At 40.3% G+C, this 19,496-nt stretch overlaps 2 protein-coding genes across 4 annotated transcripts in view; one reads left to right on the forward strand and one right to left on the reverse strand.

Moving 5' to 3' along the window:
* The window catches only part of LOC124780923 (probable ATP-dependent RNA helicase DDX28), a 95,648-nt gene extending 92,595 nt beyond the window's left edge, over positions 1–3,053 (forward strand). Inside the window, exon 12 of the mRNA XM_047253816.1 lies at positions 2,949–3,053. Within this exon, the coding sequence (XP_047109772.1) occupies positions 2,949–3,044 (96 nt within the window). The 3' untranslated portion in view covers positions 3,045–3,053. The remainder of the gene's footprint in view (positions 1–2,948) is intronic.
* Positions 3,054–13,038: 9,985 nt separating this feature from the next.
* LOC124780939 (28S ribosomal protein S31, mitochondrial) overlaps positions 13,039–19,496 on the reverse strand; it is a 250,757-nt gene continuing 244,299 nt past the window's right edge. For all 3 annotated transcript variants that reach the window (XM_047253819.1, XM_047253817.1, XM_047253818.1), the window contains exons 6-8: positions 17,266–17,433; positions 14,169–14,392; positions 13,039–13,380 (exon numbers count right to left, since the gene is read on the reverse strand). In XM_047253819.1, coding sequence (XP_047109775.1) covers positions 13,148–13,380; positions 14,169–14,392; positions 17,266–17,433 — 625 coding nt within the window. In that variant the 3' untranslated portion in view covers positions 13,039–13,147. The remainder of the gene's footprint in view (positions 13,381–14,168; positions 14,393–17,265; positions 17,434–19,496) is intronic.

Below are 19,496 nucleotides of genomic sequence, written 5' to 3' on the forward strand. Positions count from 1 at the left end.
CCCTCCATTCACGCCTGTCGCGACACCACTGGAGGCGGGCTGCACGATGTTGGGGCGTGAGCGGAAGACGGCCTAACGGTGTGCGGGACCGTAGCCCAGCTTCATGAAGACGGTTGCGAATGGTCCTCGCCGATACCCCAGGAGCAACAGTGTCCCTAATTTGCTGGGAAGTGGCGGTGCGGTCCCCTACGGCACTGCGTAGGATCCTACGGTCTTGGCGTGCATCCGTGCGTCGCTGCGGTCCGGTCCCAGGTCGACAGGCACGTGCACCTTCCGCCGACCACTGGCGACAACATCGATGTACTGTGGAGACCTCACGCCCCACGTGCTGAGCAATTCAGCGGTACGTCCACCCGGCCTCCCGCATGCCCACTATACGCCCTCGCTCAAAGTCCATCAACTGCACATACGGTTCACGTCCACGCTGTCGTGGCATGCTACCAGTGTTAAAGACTGCGATGGAGCTCCATATGCCACGGCAAACTGGCTGACACTGACGGCGGCGGTGCACAAATGCTGCGCAGCTGGCGCCATTCGACGGCCAACACCGCGGTTCCTGGTGTGTCCGCTGTGCCGTGCGTGTGATCATTGCTTGTACAGCCCTCTCGCAGTGTCCAGAGCAAGTATGGTGGGTCTGACACACCGGTGCCAATGTGTTCTTTTTTCCATTTCCAGGAGTGTATTTTGATCATTTGTCGGCGCATGTGAATTGATGATTGCAGAAATTCTTTGATACTGAATTGAAATGTAGGCTTTTGTCTTTGATAGATTTCTGAACTGCAAATCATATGCCAAAGATTGTTGGTGTTCCTCTTCTGACTGCAGGTTTTCCTTTGTATATCCTGTAGTTTTCTGTGTTGGAGTGGTTTTCATCTGTGAAACGTGTCTCTTGTATTGTGAAGATATTAATATAATAAAGGTAACAATAAATTTTTGGTGATACAAGTATAGTGTAATAGGATAGATAAAAAAAATCTACTCACCAAGTGGTGGCATAACACATACATAAAAGAATGTTATAATTAGGCAAGCTTTCCCAGCCAGTGGCTCCTTTTTCAGGCAGAAGGGTTGAAGGAGGAGATTTTGGAAAAGTCATCCAGAACCACTGGTTAGGGGAGACTTACCGCACAGGATGAGAAGGAAAGACTGATTGTTGGGGACTGCAATGGATGAAATTTGAAAAAGGTGGAAGACAGAGTAATATGCAAGACAGAGGTTACTGTTAAAACATCATGTACAAGTTAATAGAGTGAACAAAAGTTTATTGTACATAACAGAGATGGGGGGGGGGGGGGGGGAGTGGTGGCGGCAGGCAGCGAAAAATAGACAATGAAAGATATAGAAAACTAGAACAGAGTGAAGAAAGTAATAGTTACTGCGAAGAAATGCTGAGACGGAAGAAATTAAAGTAAATCGAGGCCAAGTACGTGTACTGCTAGTTCCCTCCTGAAGAGTTGTGAGAAAGGGGAAGAATCCAGATGGTGCATGTGGTAAAACAGGCACCGAGCTCACGATTGTCATGCTGTAGAGCATGCTCTGCAATAGGGCATTGTGTGTTGCCAGTATACACCCTCTGCTTATGCTCATTCATCCTAACTGATATCTTGGTGGTAGTCACACTGACATAAAAGGCTGAACAGTGTTTACATAACAGCTGGAATATGACACTGGTGGCTCTCCCGTTGATAGTATATGTTTTGACAGTTACAGGGCTGGTGTAGGTAGTGGTAGGAGGGTGGGTGTAGGGTGGGGTGCAGAAGTTTTTCCAGAACAGTTGTAACATATTAGAGTTTGCCCTTGACCAACATATTTGTGTGTGACAGTATAATGATTGCTAAGAGGTGTTGAGAAGCTCCAACTCTTCTCCTTCTCATGATGTTCCCAATCCCAAAGAATCGGATGACCAGGAAAGTCCAGTATACGTACTGGGACCTGGGGTAGTGGATTTTTTCCTGTTGTCCCATCACGATTTTTTTCAAGTTGATGTTGTTGGAGACCACAAGTGTTAAAAACTTGTTTGTTGAGGCTCAAGGCTTATTTGTAGCAGCTGCATCAACTTGGTGAAGAGATGCTGACTGCTAGCCGCAGCATGCCAGAAAATTGTCAAAAATGGGTTTAGGACCAAGGCAGTATTTGGTCCACCCTGGGTATTTCATTTCCCCAATACCACCCATATCTGGGAACCTTGCCACTATCTGCCACTTGAGGAGTCGCCCAATTGTGGATCTAACAACCCCACATGGCTAACATTCTAAACTTGTCCCAATGAGAGATCAGTTTGCCAGTGCTGTCGCTGTATAATTTTGGTTTTATTGATGGTGTCACTCTCTCATCTGTGCTTGCGCCACTTCATAACTATCAAAGTGAAATCCTTAGAAACAGGTGAAAATCGAATGCGGCCAAATCAGGACTGTACAGAGGATGACTGATGGCAAAGACGCTGGATTGCTGCAGTACTCATGACTGGTCTTGCATTATCCTGCTGAAGGAGAGGTTGCTACATGTGTAAGCAAACTTTTTGGATTCAAAACTCAATTACAGCGCATTCTTTCTCACACACAGCAGCAGTTATGTTACTAACTGCCATGTTAAATGCAACAATTCAGAGCTCTCAAGCGACAGGGCTACAAATATGTAGACATGAAAAATAAAGAAATAGAATATTACAAACATTTTTATTGGAAAAGCTTTAAGAGTTTTCAAGTAAAAAATTTGGAGGCATTACTGTTCGGCATGACCTTGTAACATATAGTGTAAGAAAATATTCTCTCTTTTGATATGAAAATTTTACTTTGACATTATGCATGCAGGTAAAATTACATTCCTAATATAAAGAAAAGAGCAAACACAGTTAAACTCTACCGCCGCCCCTGCACGCACACACTTTTGTGCTTTATGCAGTCTGCAACTTATTTAGAAATATAATGTAATTGATGTTTCTCTTTCAGCATTCTGTCCGCAAGATGATTGCCCTACCAAATGTGAATGCTAATATAAAGAAAATCATATCATACAGACTGATGAAAGGTCTGGGAGAGAGTTGATATATTGTAATATAATGCTGTGATAGTTTCTCAAATGTGTATTTTTTTTCTTTTTAAGTTATGTTTGAATAAAATAAATTTCAGAAACAAGAAAATATGAATTTTTCTTTGACAAACACTTCAAAAAGCATCTACACTGCCAAATTTATGCTGGTGAAGGATAAAGTCAGCCTGTGTGTGTTTTAACCCCTTTCCTTTCCCAGCCAGGACCTGAATTTTTGTAAATATGGAAGGAGTAAAGGTAACCACTCGCTATATAGCTGAAGCATTCAGAAGTTTAGAAAGGCACATAAACAAGGTTGTCCAAAAGCTTAAATCCAAGGAAGAACATTGAATCAGCCCCCACCACCTTTGTGCTCTCAGGGCTGGGTTTTTCTGACAGAAGTACATGAAAGTAGTTTCCAGATGTGTTAGTTCTTTTTTCAGGAAGAAAAAAAAGAGGATAGGTTGCGAGGACAAGATGATACATCAGAAAGACTAGGAGGTCAAATACAGTAGAACTGCTCCGCCGCCAGTCTGAGGTGATAGGACAGACAAAGTAAAGATGAGGAGGTAAGTGGGAAAGGCTTTGTTTCCTAAACAATTCCAAAACTGAAATACATAGGTAAGGAAGTAATTACATAAGGTTACTACAGAGAAAACATTCACATTTTTATCTTGTGGTATTTTCCTGAAATATTCTTGAGCCTATGATTCACTCTTTAATGCCATGAATATATGCAAGTATTGCATTCACTAAAATCCTCTTCTACTTGTGCCAAATGAATAAAATGGTTGAATTTCCCTCATGTTTTGTTTGACATTACAGGCCTAACAGATTGCTAGCATGCAATTCAAAGTGAAGAGAGGGCCAACCTCCATATAACTCTCACAGAACGATGATGTGAGGAGAGCATTGACAATGTTGGCAGTTTCATGAGGCATGCTTTGTGAGAAATACAACCAAAGTTCTCAGAGTCATGTGCTCTCTTTTCCCATTCACACACAGGTGGGCCTTTCTCAACATTGCACCTGAGTAACTTGCCCTCCTTCCTTCCAATATGAAAACAATTGTGCCATCTAGCTCCACACCCTCAAGGTTTGTGTACAGAGCCACAGGTCCTGAACTGATAATGTTATGAAAAGAATAGATTAATAGTCACCATAAAGATGATGCACTGAGTTATAGACAGACACAATGGAATGACTGTCATACATTGAGCTTTTGGCCAAAGCCTTCTTCAGAAAAAGGAAACAAACAAACGAACAAACGACCAACACACACACACACACACACACACACACACACACACACACACACACACAAAGGAAAGAAAGAAAACCACTCTCTCCGGCTGCTCCAGTCAGCTGGCCAGAGATAGTGGTCACATACGCGTATGGTGTGCTTGCTTACTTTTTTTTCTTTTTCTGAAGAAGGCTTTGGCTGGAAACTTTGTGTCATGCTTGTATGAAACTCAACATGTCAACTTTATGGTGAATAGCAATCTATTTCATAATATTTTTGAATTCCAACCTGGACTTTTTATTGTTTAGTGCCTGAACTGAGTTGTTCATGATAGACAATTCTCATATGTTCTGCCACAAGATCAAGATTTGGTCTTTGATTCTCTGTACTAATAAGATGGATTAGTCAAAGATGAGTGAAATTGTGGTCACATCCTATAATGAGCTATTCCATGCTAACACAGTAGGAGCACTCTTTCTCCCACATGGCAGCCATCTCTATTTCAGTTGCACATCTGCGTATATGTAACACGTAGCCCAGTCAATGAAGACCAAAAAAGGTGAAATAGGGATGTTTAAAGTTAATGTTTGATGTTTTCCTTGAATAATCTAAAACTGTGGGTTCTACCAAAAATGTTTCCCAGTACAAAATTAAAATACAATAATTTCCCCCAAAAAGATCATATTCATTTTTTCCTCTAGTGTTAATGGTTTCTTTCAAGGGGTGATCACAAATTATTAAAAATAGTGTTTTAATTATAAAAAGTTACAGTTTGTTAAATGAAGTGGGTCAAGAACTTGTATTAAATGTGTGTACCACATATAAGTGCAATAGAGCTTATTAAGGCATAAATCGTGTTGTGGGGGATGTAAGAGGGCAATGGACGTGGAGGTGGAAGGTTGACGTCTGAGGGAAGGTACTGGTCATGCAGTTCCCTTCTTTGTAGGTCTGCAAACTGTAGCAGATGATTCACCACTTGTATATACACCAGTATGCCACAAGAAGCAACTAAATGACGTTTCACAAGTTCTACTGACCCTCCACAGCATGCTGTATGAATCACTAGTGACACAGTGCACAAATTATTTTTCACAAAGTGCACATCAACACTACATGAAATACATGTTTGAGTTACTGTTCTAGACTTGCACATGATGCATACTTATGCAAAAAATTGCATAGGGATACACTGCTAGAGGGCAAATTGATTCTTAGTCATTGTGTACTGCAGCTGTAGCATTCTTCCAGGAAAGGCAACTTCCTCCACCAGAGAACTGTTCAGTTTTCATTTTGTAGACGGACTATACCTCTGTATCATTTCCTATCCAGTTCACTTATGTGAGTAGGTAATAACTTGAGCTTGCAATTAAATCATAGAGTTATTTTCAGTTTCTTAAGTGAGTATGTATTTGCAGATGTTGGACGAGTTGTTATATAAAGGAGCTCAACAGCTGAAGCTGTCACCCGTGTACCACACTGAAGAGCCTGCCCCGAGTTAACATGCTGTCAATATTATTAGACATTGTCAATTTCACTGGCTGGAATACTTTTCACAGTGTGAGGAGTATCAAATACATCACTGCAACCTTAGCTCTCCCCACATTTGAAGAGGCCCAGTGGCTTAAATTATCTCCTGTTGCAACAGAAATAGGTCATCTAGACGTTATAGAACTTAAGACATTTCACCATAAGCAATGCATTACAGCAGATTACTGTTCCAAATTTGCACATGGTCAGTCCCAGATATATTTACACTCATCTTGGAAAGATATAAAGTGGATGTGTAGTAAGTGGCTCATTAGTGAAGCCCACTCAACAAATGCCAGCAATTCCTGCAGTAACACAATGGCAAGATAAAATGCAGTAACTTTCTGGTCACTCATTAATTTACCATGAAGTGAGTGCAACACAATTACACAGATTTACAATTCGCTGTCAATGATAAGACAGCAGCAAGGTGCTACATTTACCAATCCAATCCCTTTCCCACCGACACCACATAGGTCACCGACATCATCATCACATTTACAAATTTTACATTTCTCAGGCCATTGTGTATAAACATATTTTATATGAAAGTTCTCTTAAGACTTGCAAGTAAGTATTCATTTAGTAGGTTGAAAATAACTCCACTGTATAAACAAATGCTGCTCATTGAACTTATTTTTTCCACTCACGTAAGTTGACTGGGCAGGAAGCTGCCGTACAGGATAACTTAGAATCAATTTCCTCTCTTGCATGGTAGAAAAGTGTGCAGAGATTTATGTATATTCTGTCTACATGTTTTTCTTGTGTTAGTATTATTAGTAACTCACATCTTTGTGGAAAATAACCCCCCCCCTCCCCTGGCATTTCTGTGGGTCTCCAGTGTTTCATAAGCCAGGCTGTGGCGGATCGGTATAACTTTGTGAAACATCCTGTAGTTGCTTCTTGTGACAGAGTGGAATTGATAGAGTGGGGAATCACCTGCTCATCTTCAGTTTGCAGAACTATGAAATAGGGAATTGCATGACCACAATCTACCGATCTTCCTTGCCTCTTTCCCTTCTCCACTATTACATCCACATAGCATAGAAGCAAATAAAGAGGCCAGTGGGCACCCACAACAACTGAGGTGCCGGTCGCTCCAAGCAACATGTATCACACGATGCATGGGGAAGTGAAATCACAGGTCATCCTATGTGCCCGCCCCCCCCCCCCCCCCCAAAAAAAAAAAAGGCCACTGTTTGGGATACGCATGTGTTCTCCGCTTTGCAGCCTTTCTCATTCGATTTTGGGGAAACTATGTGGGAAGAAAATATATTTTTTCCACATCTTGTAGTCACACACATTTCAGCTTGATAATGAGGTTGTTTTTCTTTCATTATACCCCTTAGTTATTGTGATACTTCAAAGTACAGCACCGCACATATTTTGAAAAGTTTGAAATGAAAAGTGTAGTCCCTGGGCAGTTTATGTTTGGTGAGTTTTAAGACATAGGCTGCTGCATACAAAATGTAGCTAACATATCAAAATTGTTTTTAATGGTGGGAGGAGAATGAAACCTCTTTCTGTTCTTGTGAAAATATGAGATATGTTGAAGATTCTCTGCAATGAGGTTGGCAGTTATGTCCCAAACACGCAGCTATTGTCTCCTGCTGTGTGAAATGCGGATCTACCTCAGGTTCTTCTTTCTCGTATGATGCCAATACAAAACGAAGCTGGAAGTGAAAGAAAACCTTAATGAAATGAAAAGACACCAGAAGTCATCAGCTCATGATGCCGATTGTATGTTTTTTCAGTCTATGCTGCCCAGTTTCAGGAAACAGTACTTCCTATATTATTGAATTTATTCGCTTGTTTATGTATTACCTGTTAACAATGCAACTGCCGTTTTAGCAAAGCATGTTGTGAAATGTTGACATGGTCTGCTATTGGTTGTTTCGAATGACACATAAGGGATATAACTACACTCAGTCAAAATGCAACATGGTTCCAGAGCTGTACTTGGCATAAGTGCAGCAAACAGTACATTCTGTTAACACATTTGCAGAACAACAATTGAAATGGATGATAGGAAAATAAAACTTGTTTTATGGTTGAACAATGCAGCTGTGCGTGTATGAGACAACAGTACTTTCTTTTTTAATATATTCTACAGAAAGTATAGGAAATGAAAAAATAAATAAAATATAGCTGGTGTTACTGTCTAATAACTAAAGCAACTGCTATTACATTCTTCTAAAAGAAGCATTGAAATTAAGATAAAACTGTTGTTTTATGATCTAACAAATGGAATTGGGGCTCAGATCACAGTTTTAGGTTTTTTCGCACCCTATTTTCTCTTATTGTTCTAAGAAATATCGTAATTTTAATTCTTTAAAATTTTGCAGACCTTTAGGTTTTTCTTCTTGACAGAACTGAACTACATTATTTACCAACACTTTTCCACCTGAGCGAACTCTTAGATAATGCATATTTGTGCGATGACTATCCATTTCAGCAGATGCCAAGAATACGCAGAAGTAGTAATGCAGTATGACTATAAAATGACTGTATAATACCGAGGTGCATGCACCAGTTGTGTACTTCTGAGTATTGTCAGATGCCTTTGGTCCCATGTGTATGTAAACAAAGTTTAGTTCCACATTCTGCCATCAGCAATTGTAAAATGAACAAGTTATAATTAACTTGAAAACTAACAAATCTAAAGCAAACTCAGTAGAAAGGTGAAATGAAAAAGTGAGTAAACACATACACAGAGAGAAAACAGCAGTGTGACTAGTGCTGCACTAGGTGCTCTAGGTACCAAAGGGGTGGGGGTGGGAGTCTGGACACAAGCCTTCCACCATCCTTTGAAACAGGAAAGGCCTCTCTACTTACTTCCGTACTCTGTGATTACACCCCCAGAACACAATTTATCCCCTATTATGGTTCTATTGTGTTTAATATGCAGCAATCATATTTAATAGTTGTTCTTAACCCACTTCATTTAACAGTACACTGTAACATTTAAACCATATTCTTAATAATCTGCGATTTTTCCATCCCCTGCAACAAGGAAACTATTAGTGCTAGAGAAAAAATGAATAGGGCCTTTTTAGTAGTACAGTGAAACCCTATTTTCCTTTTTCATGCAGCCTGGACTTAAAAAACACAACACTGAGGAAAATGTTCAAACCCCACAAAATATGAGCAAAAACACGTAATTGGCATATACGATTAAAAATCGCAGTCCTCTCAAATACTTTGAATAAAATCTGTCTATGTGAAGGAAATTAAATATACAATACTACATTTACACAAAAGTTTTTTTTGAGAGTTCATCCTTTGTGCTCACACAGAAAAAAAGCAAAAATTGATGAACATGTTAAATTAAACCAAAAACATCACAGCAGCTAAGTGCTAAAACCACATGAATAAATGCGGACTTCTGCATAATGACACCTTGTCACCATTGCTGTTACTGTTTAATGCTTTTCTTACGAGACACACTTCAGATGTTTACCACCATTAAAGTGTTATTTTAGGTTTGATGAGAGAAACAGATGTTAAAAAATGAGATTCTTCCACAGTTGATATTATAAGCTTATTAGAAGTTGGCTCAGTTACTTTCTGTACGCTGTGTCCCCAGGTAATATTATGAGCTTATTAGAAGTTGGCTTAGTTACTTTCTGTACGCTGTGTAAAATGCAAATTTGAAAGAAAGCTCAAGCACTACAGTTTTGCTTCATGCCCTCTATCACTGCTGCCAATCCTTACGATCTGCAGTGTGTGGTTTGTGCAGTGCAAAGTATACATATAAGTAGTGTATGTAGTTGTTGCAACTTTATCATGTTAGATTTGAACACTAAAGTCTTTAAAATGTGCTATCACAAAACCCTTGTTCTATTTCCATGTGACATCTCTGTCATAGCACATCATCTGCACAAAAAGTATATTTTTCATCACTTCACAAATGGCTTTCACCCCTACCTGCACTCCTGTTGCTGAGGGGCCACTCTCCCCACACATTCAGTAGGCGAGCTCATTTTGCGTGTGTTAGTGTGGTGTGGTGGTTGCACAGGCTGTTGGGTGACTTGACAAGTCACCAACCAATAAGAGTCCTCTGGCTGGAATTGGGTGACGTTTCCTCGATTATGACCAAGCGTATTCTTCAAGAGTGAGTGTTTGAATACAAAAGGTTGATGTTTGATATTGTTGCTGAATACAGTACATCAGAAATACATACAAAAAGATGAGATTGAGTTATAAGTGGCACAAGAAAAGGTGGTGACTGGGCCACTCCATCATGTATTGGCTTGGTCTGGAACAATTTGCATCGACTGCCTTGTTTTTCCTATTACCGCTGCAACCTAGCAGTAGTTTTATCATAATGGCATGTTGAAGCTAAAGTAACACCAAAGACAGAGGCCCCTCCATTGGCCTCACACTGCTCTAACAGATCCGACTATATGGCTTTTATTAGAATCTCATGTTCTGTTCTGAGCTTTCATAGAACCCATCTTGGACACACCTTTGAACATCCAAGAGTGTCAAATCTGTGCACACGGGCCTCTAACCCTCACTGACAGCTGTGGAGCCAACTGTCTAGTTGTGATGTGCTGGTCTGCAAGAATAATGGCGTTTGTGCAATTCATCATGCTTGGAGGAGTGTCTGTAACAGAATATCCTGAATATGGCCAGTTCTGGAATTCAGTTTCTGCACTTACTTACACATTAACGCTGTTTATACATTGCCCATCAGTACTCCTATCAGTTGCGTGATTACTATACACTGCACAGAAATGTTTATGGATGTTCACCACAATTTATTTTTCCACAACCAAAAATTCAGTTGTGCAGACATTCTTCATAATGAGTGCCACGGAGCATTATTTATTGACTGCCCCTCGTAATCATACAACACTGAAACATATCTGTAGATGTAAATGAAATACACAAGTTTTAACATATTATTCCGTTTGCCGGACATCTATTGATCTTCACATCTTTTATCTGTATACATTGATCAGACAGATCATTATGGCCACCGACCTACTTCGATATAAACCCGTCCTGGCAATAGAAGCATCACTTGGCAAAGAGTGACTGCTAGCCACACAAATGCATGGTGCTTGTAGTATCAGTGAGTGTGTTGTTTGTATGTAGAATGGGGAAGGTGCGTGATCTATTTGGTTTTGACTGAGGGCACATTGTGATGGCCCGGAGGCCCTACACAAGCATTTCGGAAACTGCATGACTTGTCGGGTGTTTGAGGAATGTTGTGGAGAGTGTATTCAACATGTGATGAAACCAAGGTGAAACCATTTCCAGATGTCATGAGGTTGGATGGCCGACCCTCATTACAGATGTTGGATGTCATAAGCTGGGCGGACTGGTAAAACAGGACAGGCAGCAAACTGTAATGGAATTAACATCACAATTTAATACTGGGCAAAGTACAAGTGTGTGTGAACACACAGGGTACTTAACACTCCTAACAATGGGCCTCCTCAGCTGACAACCAATGTATGTGCCATTGTTAACACCACAACATCGGCAACTACAACTGAAACGAGCACATGACCATCTGGACGTTGGCAGAGCATTTCATGGACTGGTAAATCCCAATAATTTGTTCATGCCAATGGGAGGGTGTGGATCCATCGTCCTCCAGGGGAACAGCTCCTTTACACCTGGACTGCGGGACGGAGACAAGCTGGTGGTGGCTCCATTATGCCCTGGGGATCATCTACGTGGGCATCCATGGGTCCAGTGGAGCTCGTGCAAGGCACCGTGATGGAGTGGTTCAAGGAACACAGGGGTGGCAAATACCAATTGATGTGCTGGTCCCCCCTCACCAGATCTGAACCTAAATGAACACATCTGGGATGTGACTGAATGTGGTGTCAGAGCTCATTGCCCTCCTCTCTGGAATTTATGGAAATTAGGTGACTTGTGTGCACAGATGTGGTGCCGAAGCTGGACATAACGGCTATTAGGTAGGTTGTCTTATGTTCTGGTTGATCAATGTAAATTAGGGCTGGCCGTGGTGGCCGAGCAGTTCTAGGCGCTTCAGTCTGGAACTGCGCGACTGCTATGGTCGCAGGTTAGAATCCTGCCTCGGGCATGGATGTGTGTGATGTATTAGATTAGTTAGGTTTAAGTAGTTCTAAGTTCTAGGGGACTGATGACATCAGATGTTAAGTCCCATAGTGTTCAGAGCCATTTGAACCATTTTTTGTAAATTAGGAGGGGTGAAGGCACAGACGGAGCCAGGTGTCATTTTGGGTAAGTAGACACTAAATAATTGTCTTAAATATCTTCATATTATGAGGACAGCAATGACATACTGCTTATTGTACAAGGTACTAACTTCCTCATAGTGAAGAATGTGGTAAAAATAAGTGCTTTGTCTCAGTCTTGTAGGGAGAAGATAGACACAACAATAGAAAAATTGATGAAATTAAAGTAGAACTGGGAAGAGGACACGAAGAGAAGTAGTCACTATAATGGAAATGATGTTTGTGTTTATACAGAAAATCCCACTTTACACAGAATAATGTGCAGATAAGAATCCAGGTACTGGGACACTGTACCACATTGTGTGTCATTCTGCCACATTTGTTTGTAGTGTGTGCTTTGGTATGCATGAGAAACATTAAGAATAGATTTTTGTCTTCATGCAGTATGGTGAGTGTAATACATTGCAGGTTCATGCTGGGTGATGTAAAGCAAATGTTAACGAGCAAAACTATTGTTTAGTAAGTGTACAAATTTTAAGAAAGATTCTCAGAAGTAGAAACAACTGCCCCCATGTAGAGCAACCCAGTTGCCAGGGGAGAGTACAGGTGCAGTGTGTGGTGTGGCACAGAGACAGAGATCACAATCTGGCAACATCACAGAGAATTTTCCACCCCTCTCTGCACAGCCATTTTGTAACTTGCACAGACCTCTAGCACATGAAGATTATTACATCACACACAAAATACAATTTCACTAAATAAAATGTGATTTATTTTTACCATTTTCATTTGTGGCTTAGTTGAGTCAGTTCATAATCCAAAGATTGAAGGGTTGATCTCCAGTCAAAACTAGGACTTTCTCTGTCAGTGTGATTTATCTGTGGCTAAGCCCATGGCTAGCAAAGCATGGTGTTAAAACCAACACTGGCGTTGGCAGCTGCTGTCTGTAATTCCTTTTAGTATTCTTTCAGTATTCTTTCCTACTCTTAAGAGTGTCCCTGAAGTAATTTGGGATACAGAAATTCTTCTAAACAGAAAATAAGTTGCAAAAATAATCTAAATATACATTTATAGAAAAGCCATTGCTTTTTTAATCTATCTTTAATTAAGATTGTTTATTATAATTTCTGTAACAGAATATCGAGTGTAAAAATACTTCTGAACATAGACCTTCACCCAAGAGCACCAACTTCTTCAAGGAGGTCCTTTTTGCTGGCAAAGTAGTCTCGGTACCATTCAATGTGTTTACGCTTCTCTTCAGCAGTTACAAAACTGTTCTTGGACAGTCCAACACACACAAGTTCCATAAAGTGACGTACAGGACCCCTCTTTGGACACCATGGTTCCAGGTAATGCTCCAGAAAAACATGGTCTGTAAATGGTACTTTTGCTTCATCTTCCAGTCCTGAAATCCAAAAATATTATTATTTATCAAGGCTCTCTACAGCCAATACAGGAGACGATAGTAAATCAGATTGTGTAAATTCCTATCATCCCCAGCAATGAGTATTACTGCCTTATCAGTCCATAACCTATATTACATGTTTTCTGCAACATAATTTATAATTCTTCGTAAAGATTTGTTTGTATACAAAAATTAAAGATATACTATGGAGGACTAGCCCAAAGAAATCCAGACAAATTCTGCTGCCAGTATAGTGTGTTTGAAAGTGTTGTAACCACTTTCTGCTGCAGCTAATTCTTTGTATTCATTGATGCAAATCAGGATGGAAACAGGAAAAAAAGTGTGTGTGTTCTGGAGGAGGTGGGTGGCTAAGAGATGGACTTCTACACTGTTGTCGTTCCTTGTCAATAAGGGAACAAAGAGCAGAAATCAGCTGCCGCATGATGGCACACTGTCAATAAAACTTTCATAAATTAAGACACTAGTAATGAGACATAATTCACATTACTCAATTGCTAGACTCAGCAAAGGCAAACACTTGTAAAACAATTCCAAAGCAGTAAACCATTTCTATTATCTTCATATCCCTTATGACTTCCAGTTACATTTTGAAAGTATGATGCATCTTTGGGTTAATCATCAGTGGAATAGCTATCATAAAAGAAAATTCACAGCCAGACAGACATATTTTTACAAATTATGTTATTGAGAAAGGGGGGGGGGGGGCAAGACAAATAACGTTATGCAGGGATAAAACACCATTACAGATGAGTGATACATGTTGATACCTTGCTCATTGTCAATTGGAAATTTCCAAAGTTTGCCTTGTTCTGTCCACAGGATCATTTCCTCAAAAATGTTCTTTGGTGGGTGCAGCACAGCAAGTCTCAGTTCTCGCTGTTGCAGTTTTGTCCATGTTTCCAAATCAAAGCTCGGTTGAGCTGTTTTGGTTGCATCTACTTTGAAGATTCCCAAAGGCTCGGCTCCAAAGAGGTCAACACGTTCCACACGCCTGTAATAATCAACTGTTTCATTAAAAAAAAAACTGCTGTGTACTATCTCAAATCAGGTGCAAAGTCACAGATTTTACATACACCATATTACACACAAAATGCAAATGACACTATAAGGCAACCATTAAAACTGAATGAGACATATAAGTGAAAGTAATAGAAATAATATTTCCATGTCAGCATACACACTGTTATAATCCATTCATTGTAAGAATAAACCTGTTCTTAATGTTTCTCATAAATTTACAGAGATAATTGGCTCTGAAGTTTACCCAGCGACTATGTGCAGTTGGTTTACGAACCAACATGGTCCATGTAGTGCAGTCGGTAGTGTAGCGCAATGATAACCAATTACAGTTAATGGTTTGTTGGTTCAAATCTTCCTTGTACCATTTTTTTTCCCCTTGCTCGATTTGAAATACCTACATCTCATAATTACAAAACTCATCATCATTTTTTACGAATAATGCACGTCTTGTTGTTTATAATTAAATATTGGACATGAAATTCCTGTTTTCATTTCAAATAAAAAATTCTTAATTATCGACTTTTATGAAAGACCGTTCATAAAAGTTGCTTAAAAAAAAAAAAAAAAAAAAAAAACAATTTGATTTTTTAAGGCAAAAATGAAAAATCAATTTCTCTTTATTTGGACTATGTCCATTGTTTTATACCACAGAGGTAGATAAGTATCATAGAAACATGAAAACAATTATTTTCACAACATTGAGCTCATCACATTATACAAATGCTGCATCTTTACATTTGCTACTGTACCATTACAGTATTAACCTAACAGAACTGATCTGGAGACAAGCTGCGGGATTTGGCCTGAGAAGTAACAAGACTGTTAAGCTGCCAGACGTACTGGAACTAACGCATGCACCTTTCTCACATATTACTGCCGAATGCTGGCGGGATATAGAACGGCTCATCATAAAAGAAGAAGAGACAATGCAGTGCCTGGTTGGCTTTGTGGATTCTCTTGTTGATAAGCTCATTATCAACATAGCAGGTGACACTTCCAGAACTGAAATGTATTTCTCGGATTTGGATAAGGAAGGAGCTAAGAGATTACCAGACGACTGACTGTAATTAATACTTTCAGTGGCTTCAGTGTTCAACAGTACTGTGAAATCCCTGCGGTATGGTTTTGCATTTCACACAACTCGCTCAGAAAAATTACCCTGTGTTTAAGTTAGAAATTTTCATCCCACTTGTTTGTAATTAGAATACAATGTAAGGTGAAAATGAGTGCAATTCATGCTTTCTGTCTGGTCACCTAAGAAGCGCACGGTAGTCCTGGAGTTTCTCCGAATATTATTTCTTTGCTCGTCTCTTTTTACATTTGAACTGCAACTTCTCACATCACTGCAGGTTAGTTTGACCACTTGCTGGCCATTGTTGTCCAAGTTGAATGCACTGGTAGAGCTGTTGTCCTGCATTATTGTTCAGTCTATGTGCATGTAACACAGCATACAACATTTCCTTATGATCGTACTTGACTGTTTTGGCCACAGCTTGGCTTCCGCTCCACATGAAACGAAATCCAATGAGATTAAAGCAAATGCGGAAGAATACATGGCATAATGTTTAATGTTTACATCAGGCTTATTCTTATGATGAACAGAGTATAGTCAATATGTTTCCTGTTCCACTCGCAGATTGAGCAAGAAAAAAGCTACTGTCTATACGCTTCTCAAAGAGCTGTGATTTTTCTTACCTGGTCTTAGCTGTGCTTATATGACATATGTTAGAGGAAGGAGGGTCATTCTGCAGTCTTTTACAAATACTGGCTCTTGAAACTTCTTTAATTGTGTTTCATAAAGGAATGCCTTCTTCCTTTCGGAAATTCCTACTTTATTTCTATGATACTTATGTGTTGTTGAACCTACTGGTAACAAATCTAGCAATGTGGCTCTGAACTGTTCTAATGTCTTCCCTTAATGTGACATGGAGGGGATTGCAAACACTTGAGCAGTAATCTAGAATGGATCGCACGTGTTCTGTATTTATAGGTGAGCAAAACTTTCCTCGAATTCTCCCAATAAACTGAATTCGGCCATTCACCTTTCTTACAAATGACTTTACGTTTCCAATTTCATTTCACTGTCTCAATACTGGCCATCCCATGGAGTACTCCAGTAACAAGCTTTTTGCATTTACTTTTATCAGAACAATGTTCTAGGGGAATCTACTGAAATTACATGGATGGCATATGCCCTTATAAACAGAGATGGCGGGTTCTGTTTACATTTTGCATGGATCCACCTAGGTCCCTGGCAAACCAAGAAAGTGATCAAACGAGTGCCAATTCTTTCTTTGTTTATTGCTGGGTATTATCTATCAAATTCTGGTGGTATTTTTGACTGGCAGGTTGCCCTGGGGTCCACAAGGTGTAGTGTGTGCACCAGAATGCTCTCTTATCCACACTGATGCAGGCTCCCCCCTCCCCGCTCCATGAATTTAAATTGCAAAGGGGAAGTTACCTAGCGAAATATCAGCAATATGACACAATTTTACCCGTCCATATTGCTGTGAAGTATTCAGTCTATGTATTGGGAAGAGCTTTGTGTTACATGTAGTAAGTACATCGATATTAATGGCAACATGTCTCATGGCTGAATGCCGGTGATAAAATGAAGTAGAGATATGTCCAAGGCTGAGATGGAGATGTGGTTCTGAATCCAGTTGGACTTACACAGAAAGCAGTACTATGCGTAGGCAGTGACTTGAAAGTATTTCTAACCTAGATACATTATTTCATGTTGGCCTGCAACCAAATGGTTTTAAACTTCTAATAAAAATTCTTTACCCTGTGCTATTAATTCAGATCTAATTTTACTGGGAGAAAAACATGTTACATACTCACGGTTGTGTCAAGCCTGTATCACGTGTACGTCGAAGAGGTTCTGCTGGTGGCTGTTGTGGTGGCTGCTGCCCAAGTATCCTCCTAACCTGGTGTGCACGGCTCGTCTCTTCTGCACCGTATGGGCTAGGTTTCTTTGTTCTATCAATCTTCATTCCAGCTATGAGCTCACTGTCAGGAAAGTGTCAGTGTTACTTACAAATAATTGTACGAAAGTAGAATAATTCTGTATATTGTCACAGGAAATTATTTCAGTATATTTTCAACTACACTGACGAAAAAAATCCCAACACCAAGAAAAATTAATGTAAAGTAATGAAGTTTCAGGAGTACCTATGTCCAGGTAACACATTTAAGTGATTAAAGCTGCAACATCACAGGTTAATGTAAGTGCGAGAAAAGCCATTGCAAATGTGAAATAGCAGTACATTAATAATCGGCGTAGCCATGAGAATGTTGAATGCAAGTGCGCAAACATGCATGCATTGCATCAAACAGGAGCTGGAAGTCAGTTTGTAGGAGTCCCACGCCCACAGCACTTGGTCAGTCAATACAAGGACGGTCAATGCTACTTGCGGATCATGCTGGTGTTTTTATCTGCTGATTTCCCATGTGTGTTCAAAAGGAGGCAGATCTCGTATTTGAGCAGGCCAATGCAACATGTTGGGTTGCAACAGCGGTATGCAGTAATATCTGTTGGAAAACACCCCCTGGAATGCTGTTTATGAACGGCAGCACAACAGTTCAAATCACCAGACTGCTGTACAAATTGGTAGTCAGGGTAAGTGAGACAATCACAAGAGTGCTCCTGCTGTCATACGAAATACGGCACAGGTCTAGTGTGTCTAGGACGCAGACAGGTTGGTTGCAGACGCTCACCTGACTACCTCCTAATCAACACATCATCATCACTGGCACCAGTTTTCATCAGAAAATACAACAGGCTTCCACTCTGTCCTCCAATGAACTCTTGCCTGACACCATTGAAGATGCAAATGGTGATGGTTTGGGGTTGGTTGAATGCACGCTGCACGGCATCTGTCTCAGAACTGTCCTTGGAGTAACCAATTTGTAAGTTTGTTGTGTCACGTTGGTGCCAACTGCTGCGGACACAGTACGATACCCCTCAGCCATACGCCACGCACAATGGTCTTCCCTCTCACTAGTGCTTTGTAACCACCAGCCTTACTGTGACCATACCTTCCCATGATCACCACTGCCAGCAATTGTGTACTGTAGCTACATTCCTGCAAAGTCTTTCTGCAATATCGTGTAAGGAACTTCCAGCTTCTCAGAGCCCTATTACACAACCTCACTCAAACTCAGTGAGCTGTTGATAACGGCGTCTTCATTATCTTAAAGGCATTTTTTAGCAACATCAACTCACCATGTCCAGTCTAAAAGGTAACTAATCCTCACAACCGTTAAAGTGTGTGTTTAAAGCAAATCTGATTTTAACCCTCATAGTGGCGCTACTAGTGTCACTCTTATGTGACTGCCATAAAATCTGAGTAGTCACCATCTTCCTGACGCCGAAACCCAACTACCAACTTTTGTTTATCTCACTCAACTTCTTCTTGGTGTTGGGATTTTCCTTTCAGTCAGGGTGTACTTGAACACATTAAATGTGTTTTTGTATATTCTGAGATAAATATTTATCATTATGTTGTCTCACCCACTGAATTCTCTATGTCTTTTATAACTGTAACTCTCTCTCTCTCTCTCTCTCTCTCTCTCTCTCTCTCTCTCTCTCTTTCTCTCTCTCTCTCTCTCTCTCTCTCTCCCCCCCCCCCCCCCCCCCTCCCTTGAGACTTTAACTGAGGAACAATAGAACAGTGTTACACAAAAGCAAGGAAAAAGGTTCATGCCCATGTTAGACCAAAAACTCATCTATTTTCAGATACAGCCTCCTTTGAAGTCAATTCACTTTATTCAACATTTTTCTGGAGAACAATTTCCTCCCATGAAGAGAGTTGTGGTCAGCATTCAACAAATGTGCCACTCAACTTGCACTAAGCTTTTTCACAGTGACTTCTTCATGTAAAATGTACCATAATCCCGTTTCTGACTTATCTATGGCACCAGCTATTTCATACCTTTAGTTGCTGACCATTCAGTACCAAATTGTGACTTCCCCACTGCTTTCATATGTGGTTGCAAGTTTCTGACCTTCATGCTGATCATCTTTACAGCTATGACCACATTAAATTCATCAGCACATTTCTTAACTGTTA

Source organism: Schistocerca piceifrons, chromosome 1 (assembly GCF_021461385.2).
Source record: "Schistocerca piceifrons isolate TAMUIC-IGC-003096 chromosome 1, iqSchPice1.1, whole genome shotgun sequence".
In the NCBI taxonomy this organism is placed as follows: Eukaryota; Metazoa; Arthropoda; class Insecta; order Orthoptera; family Acrididae; genus Schistocerca; species Schistocerca piceifrons.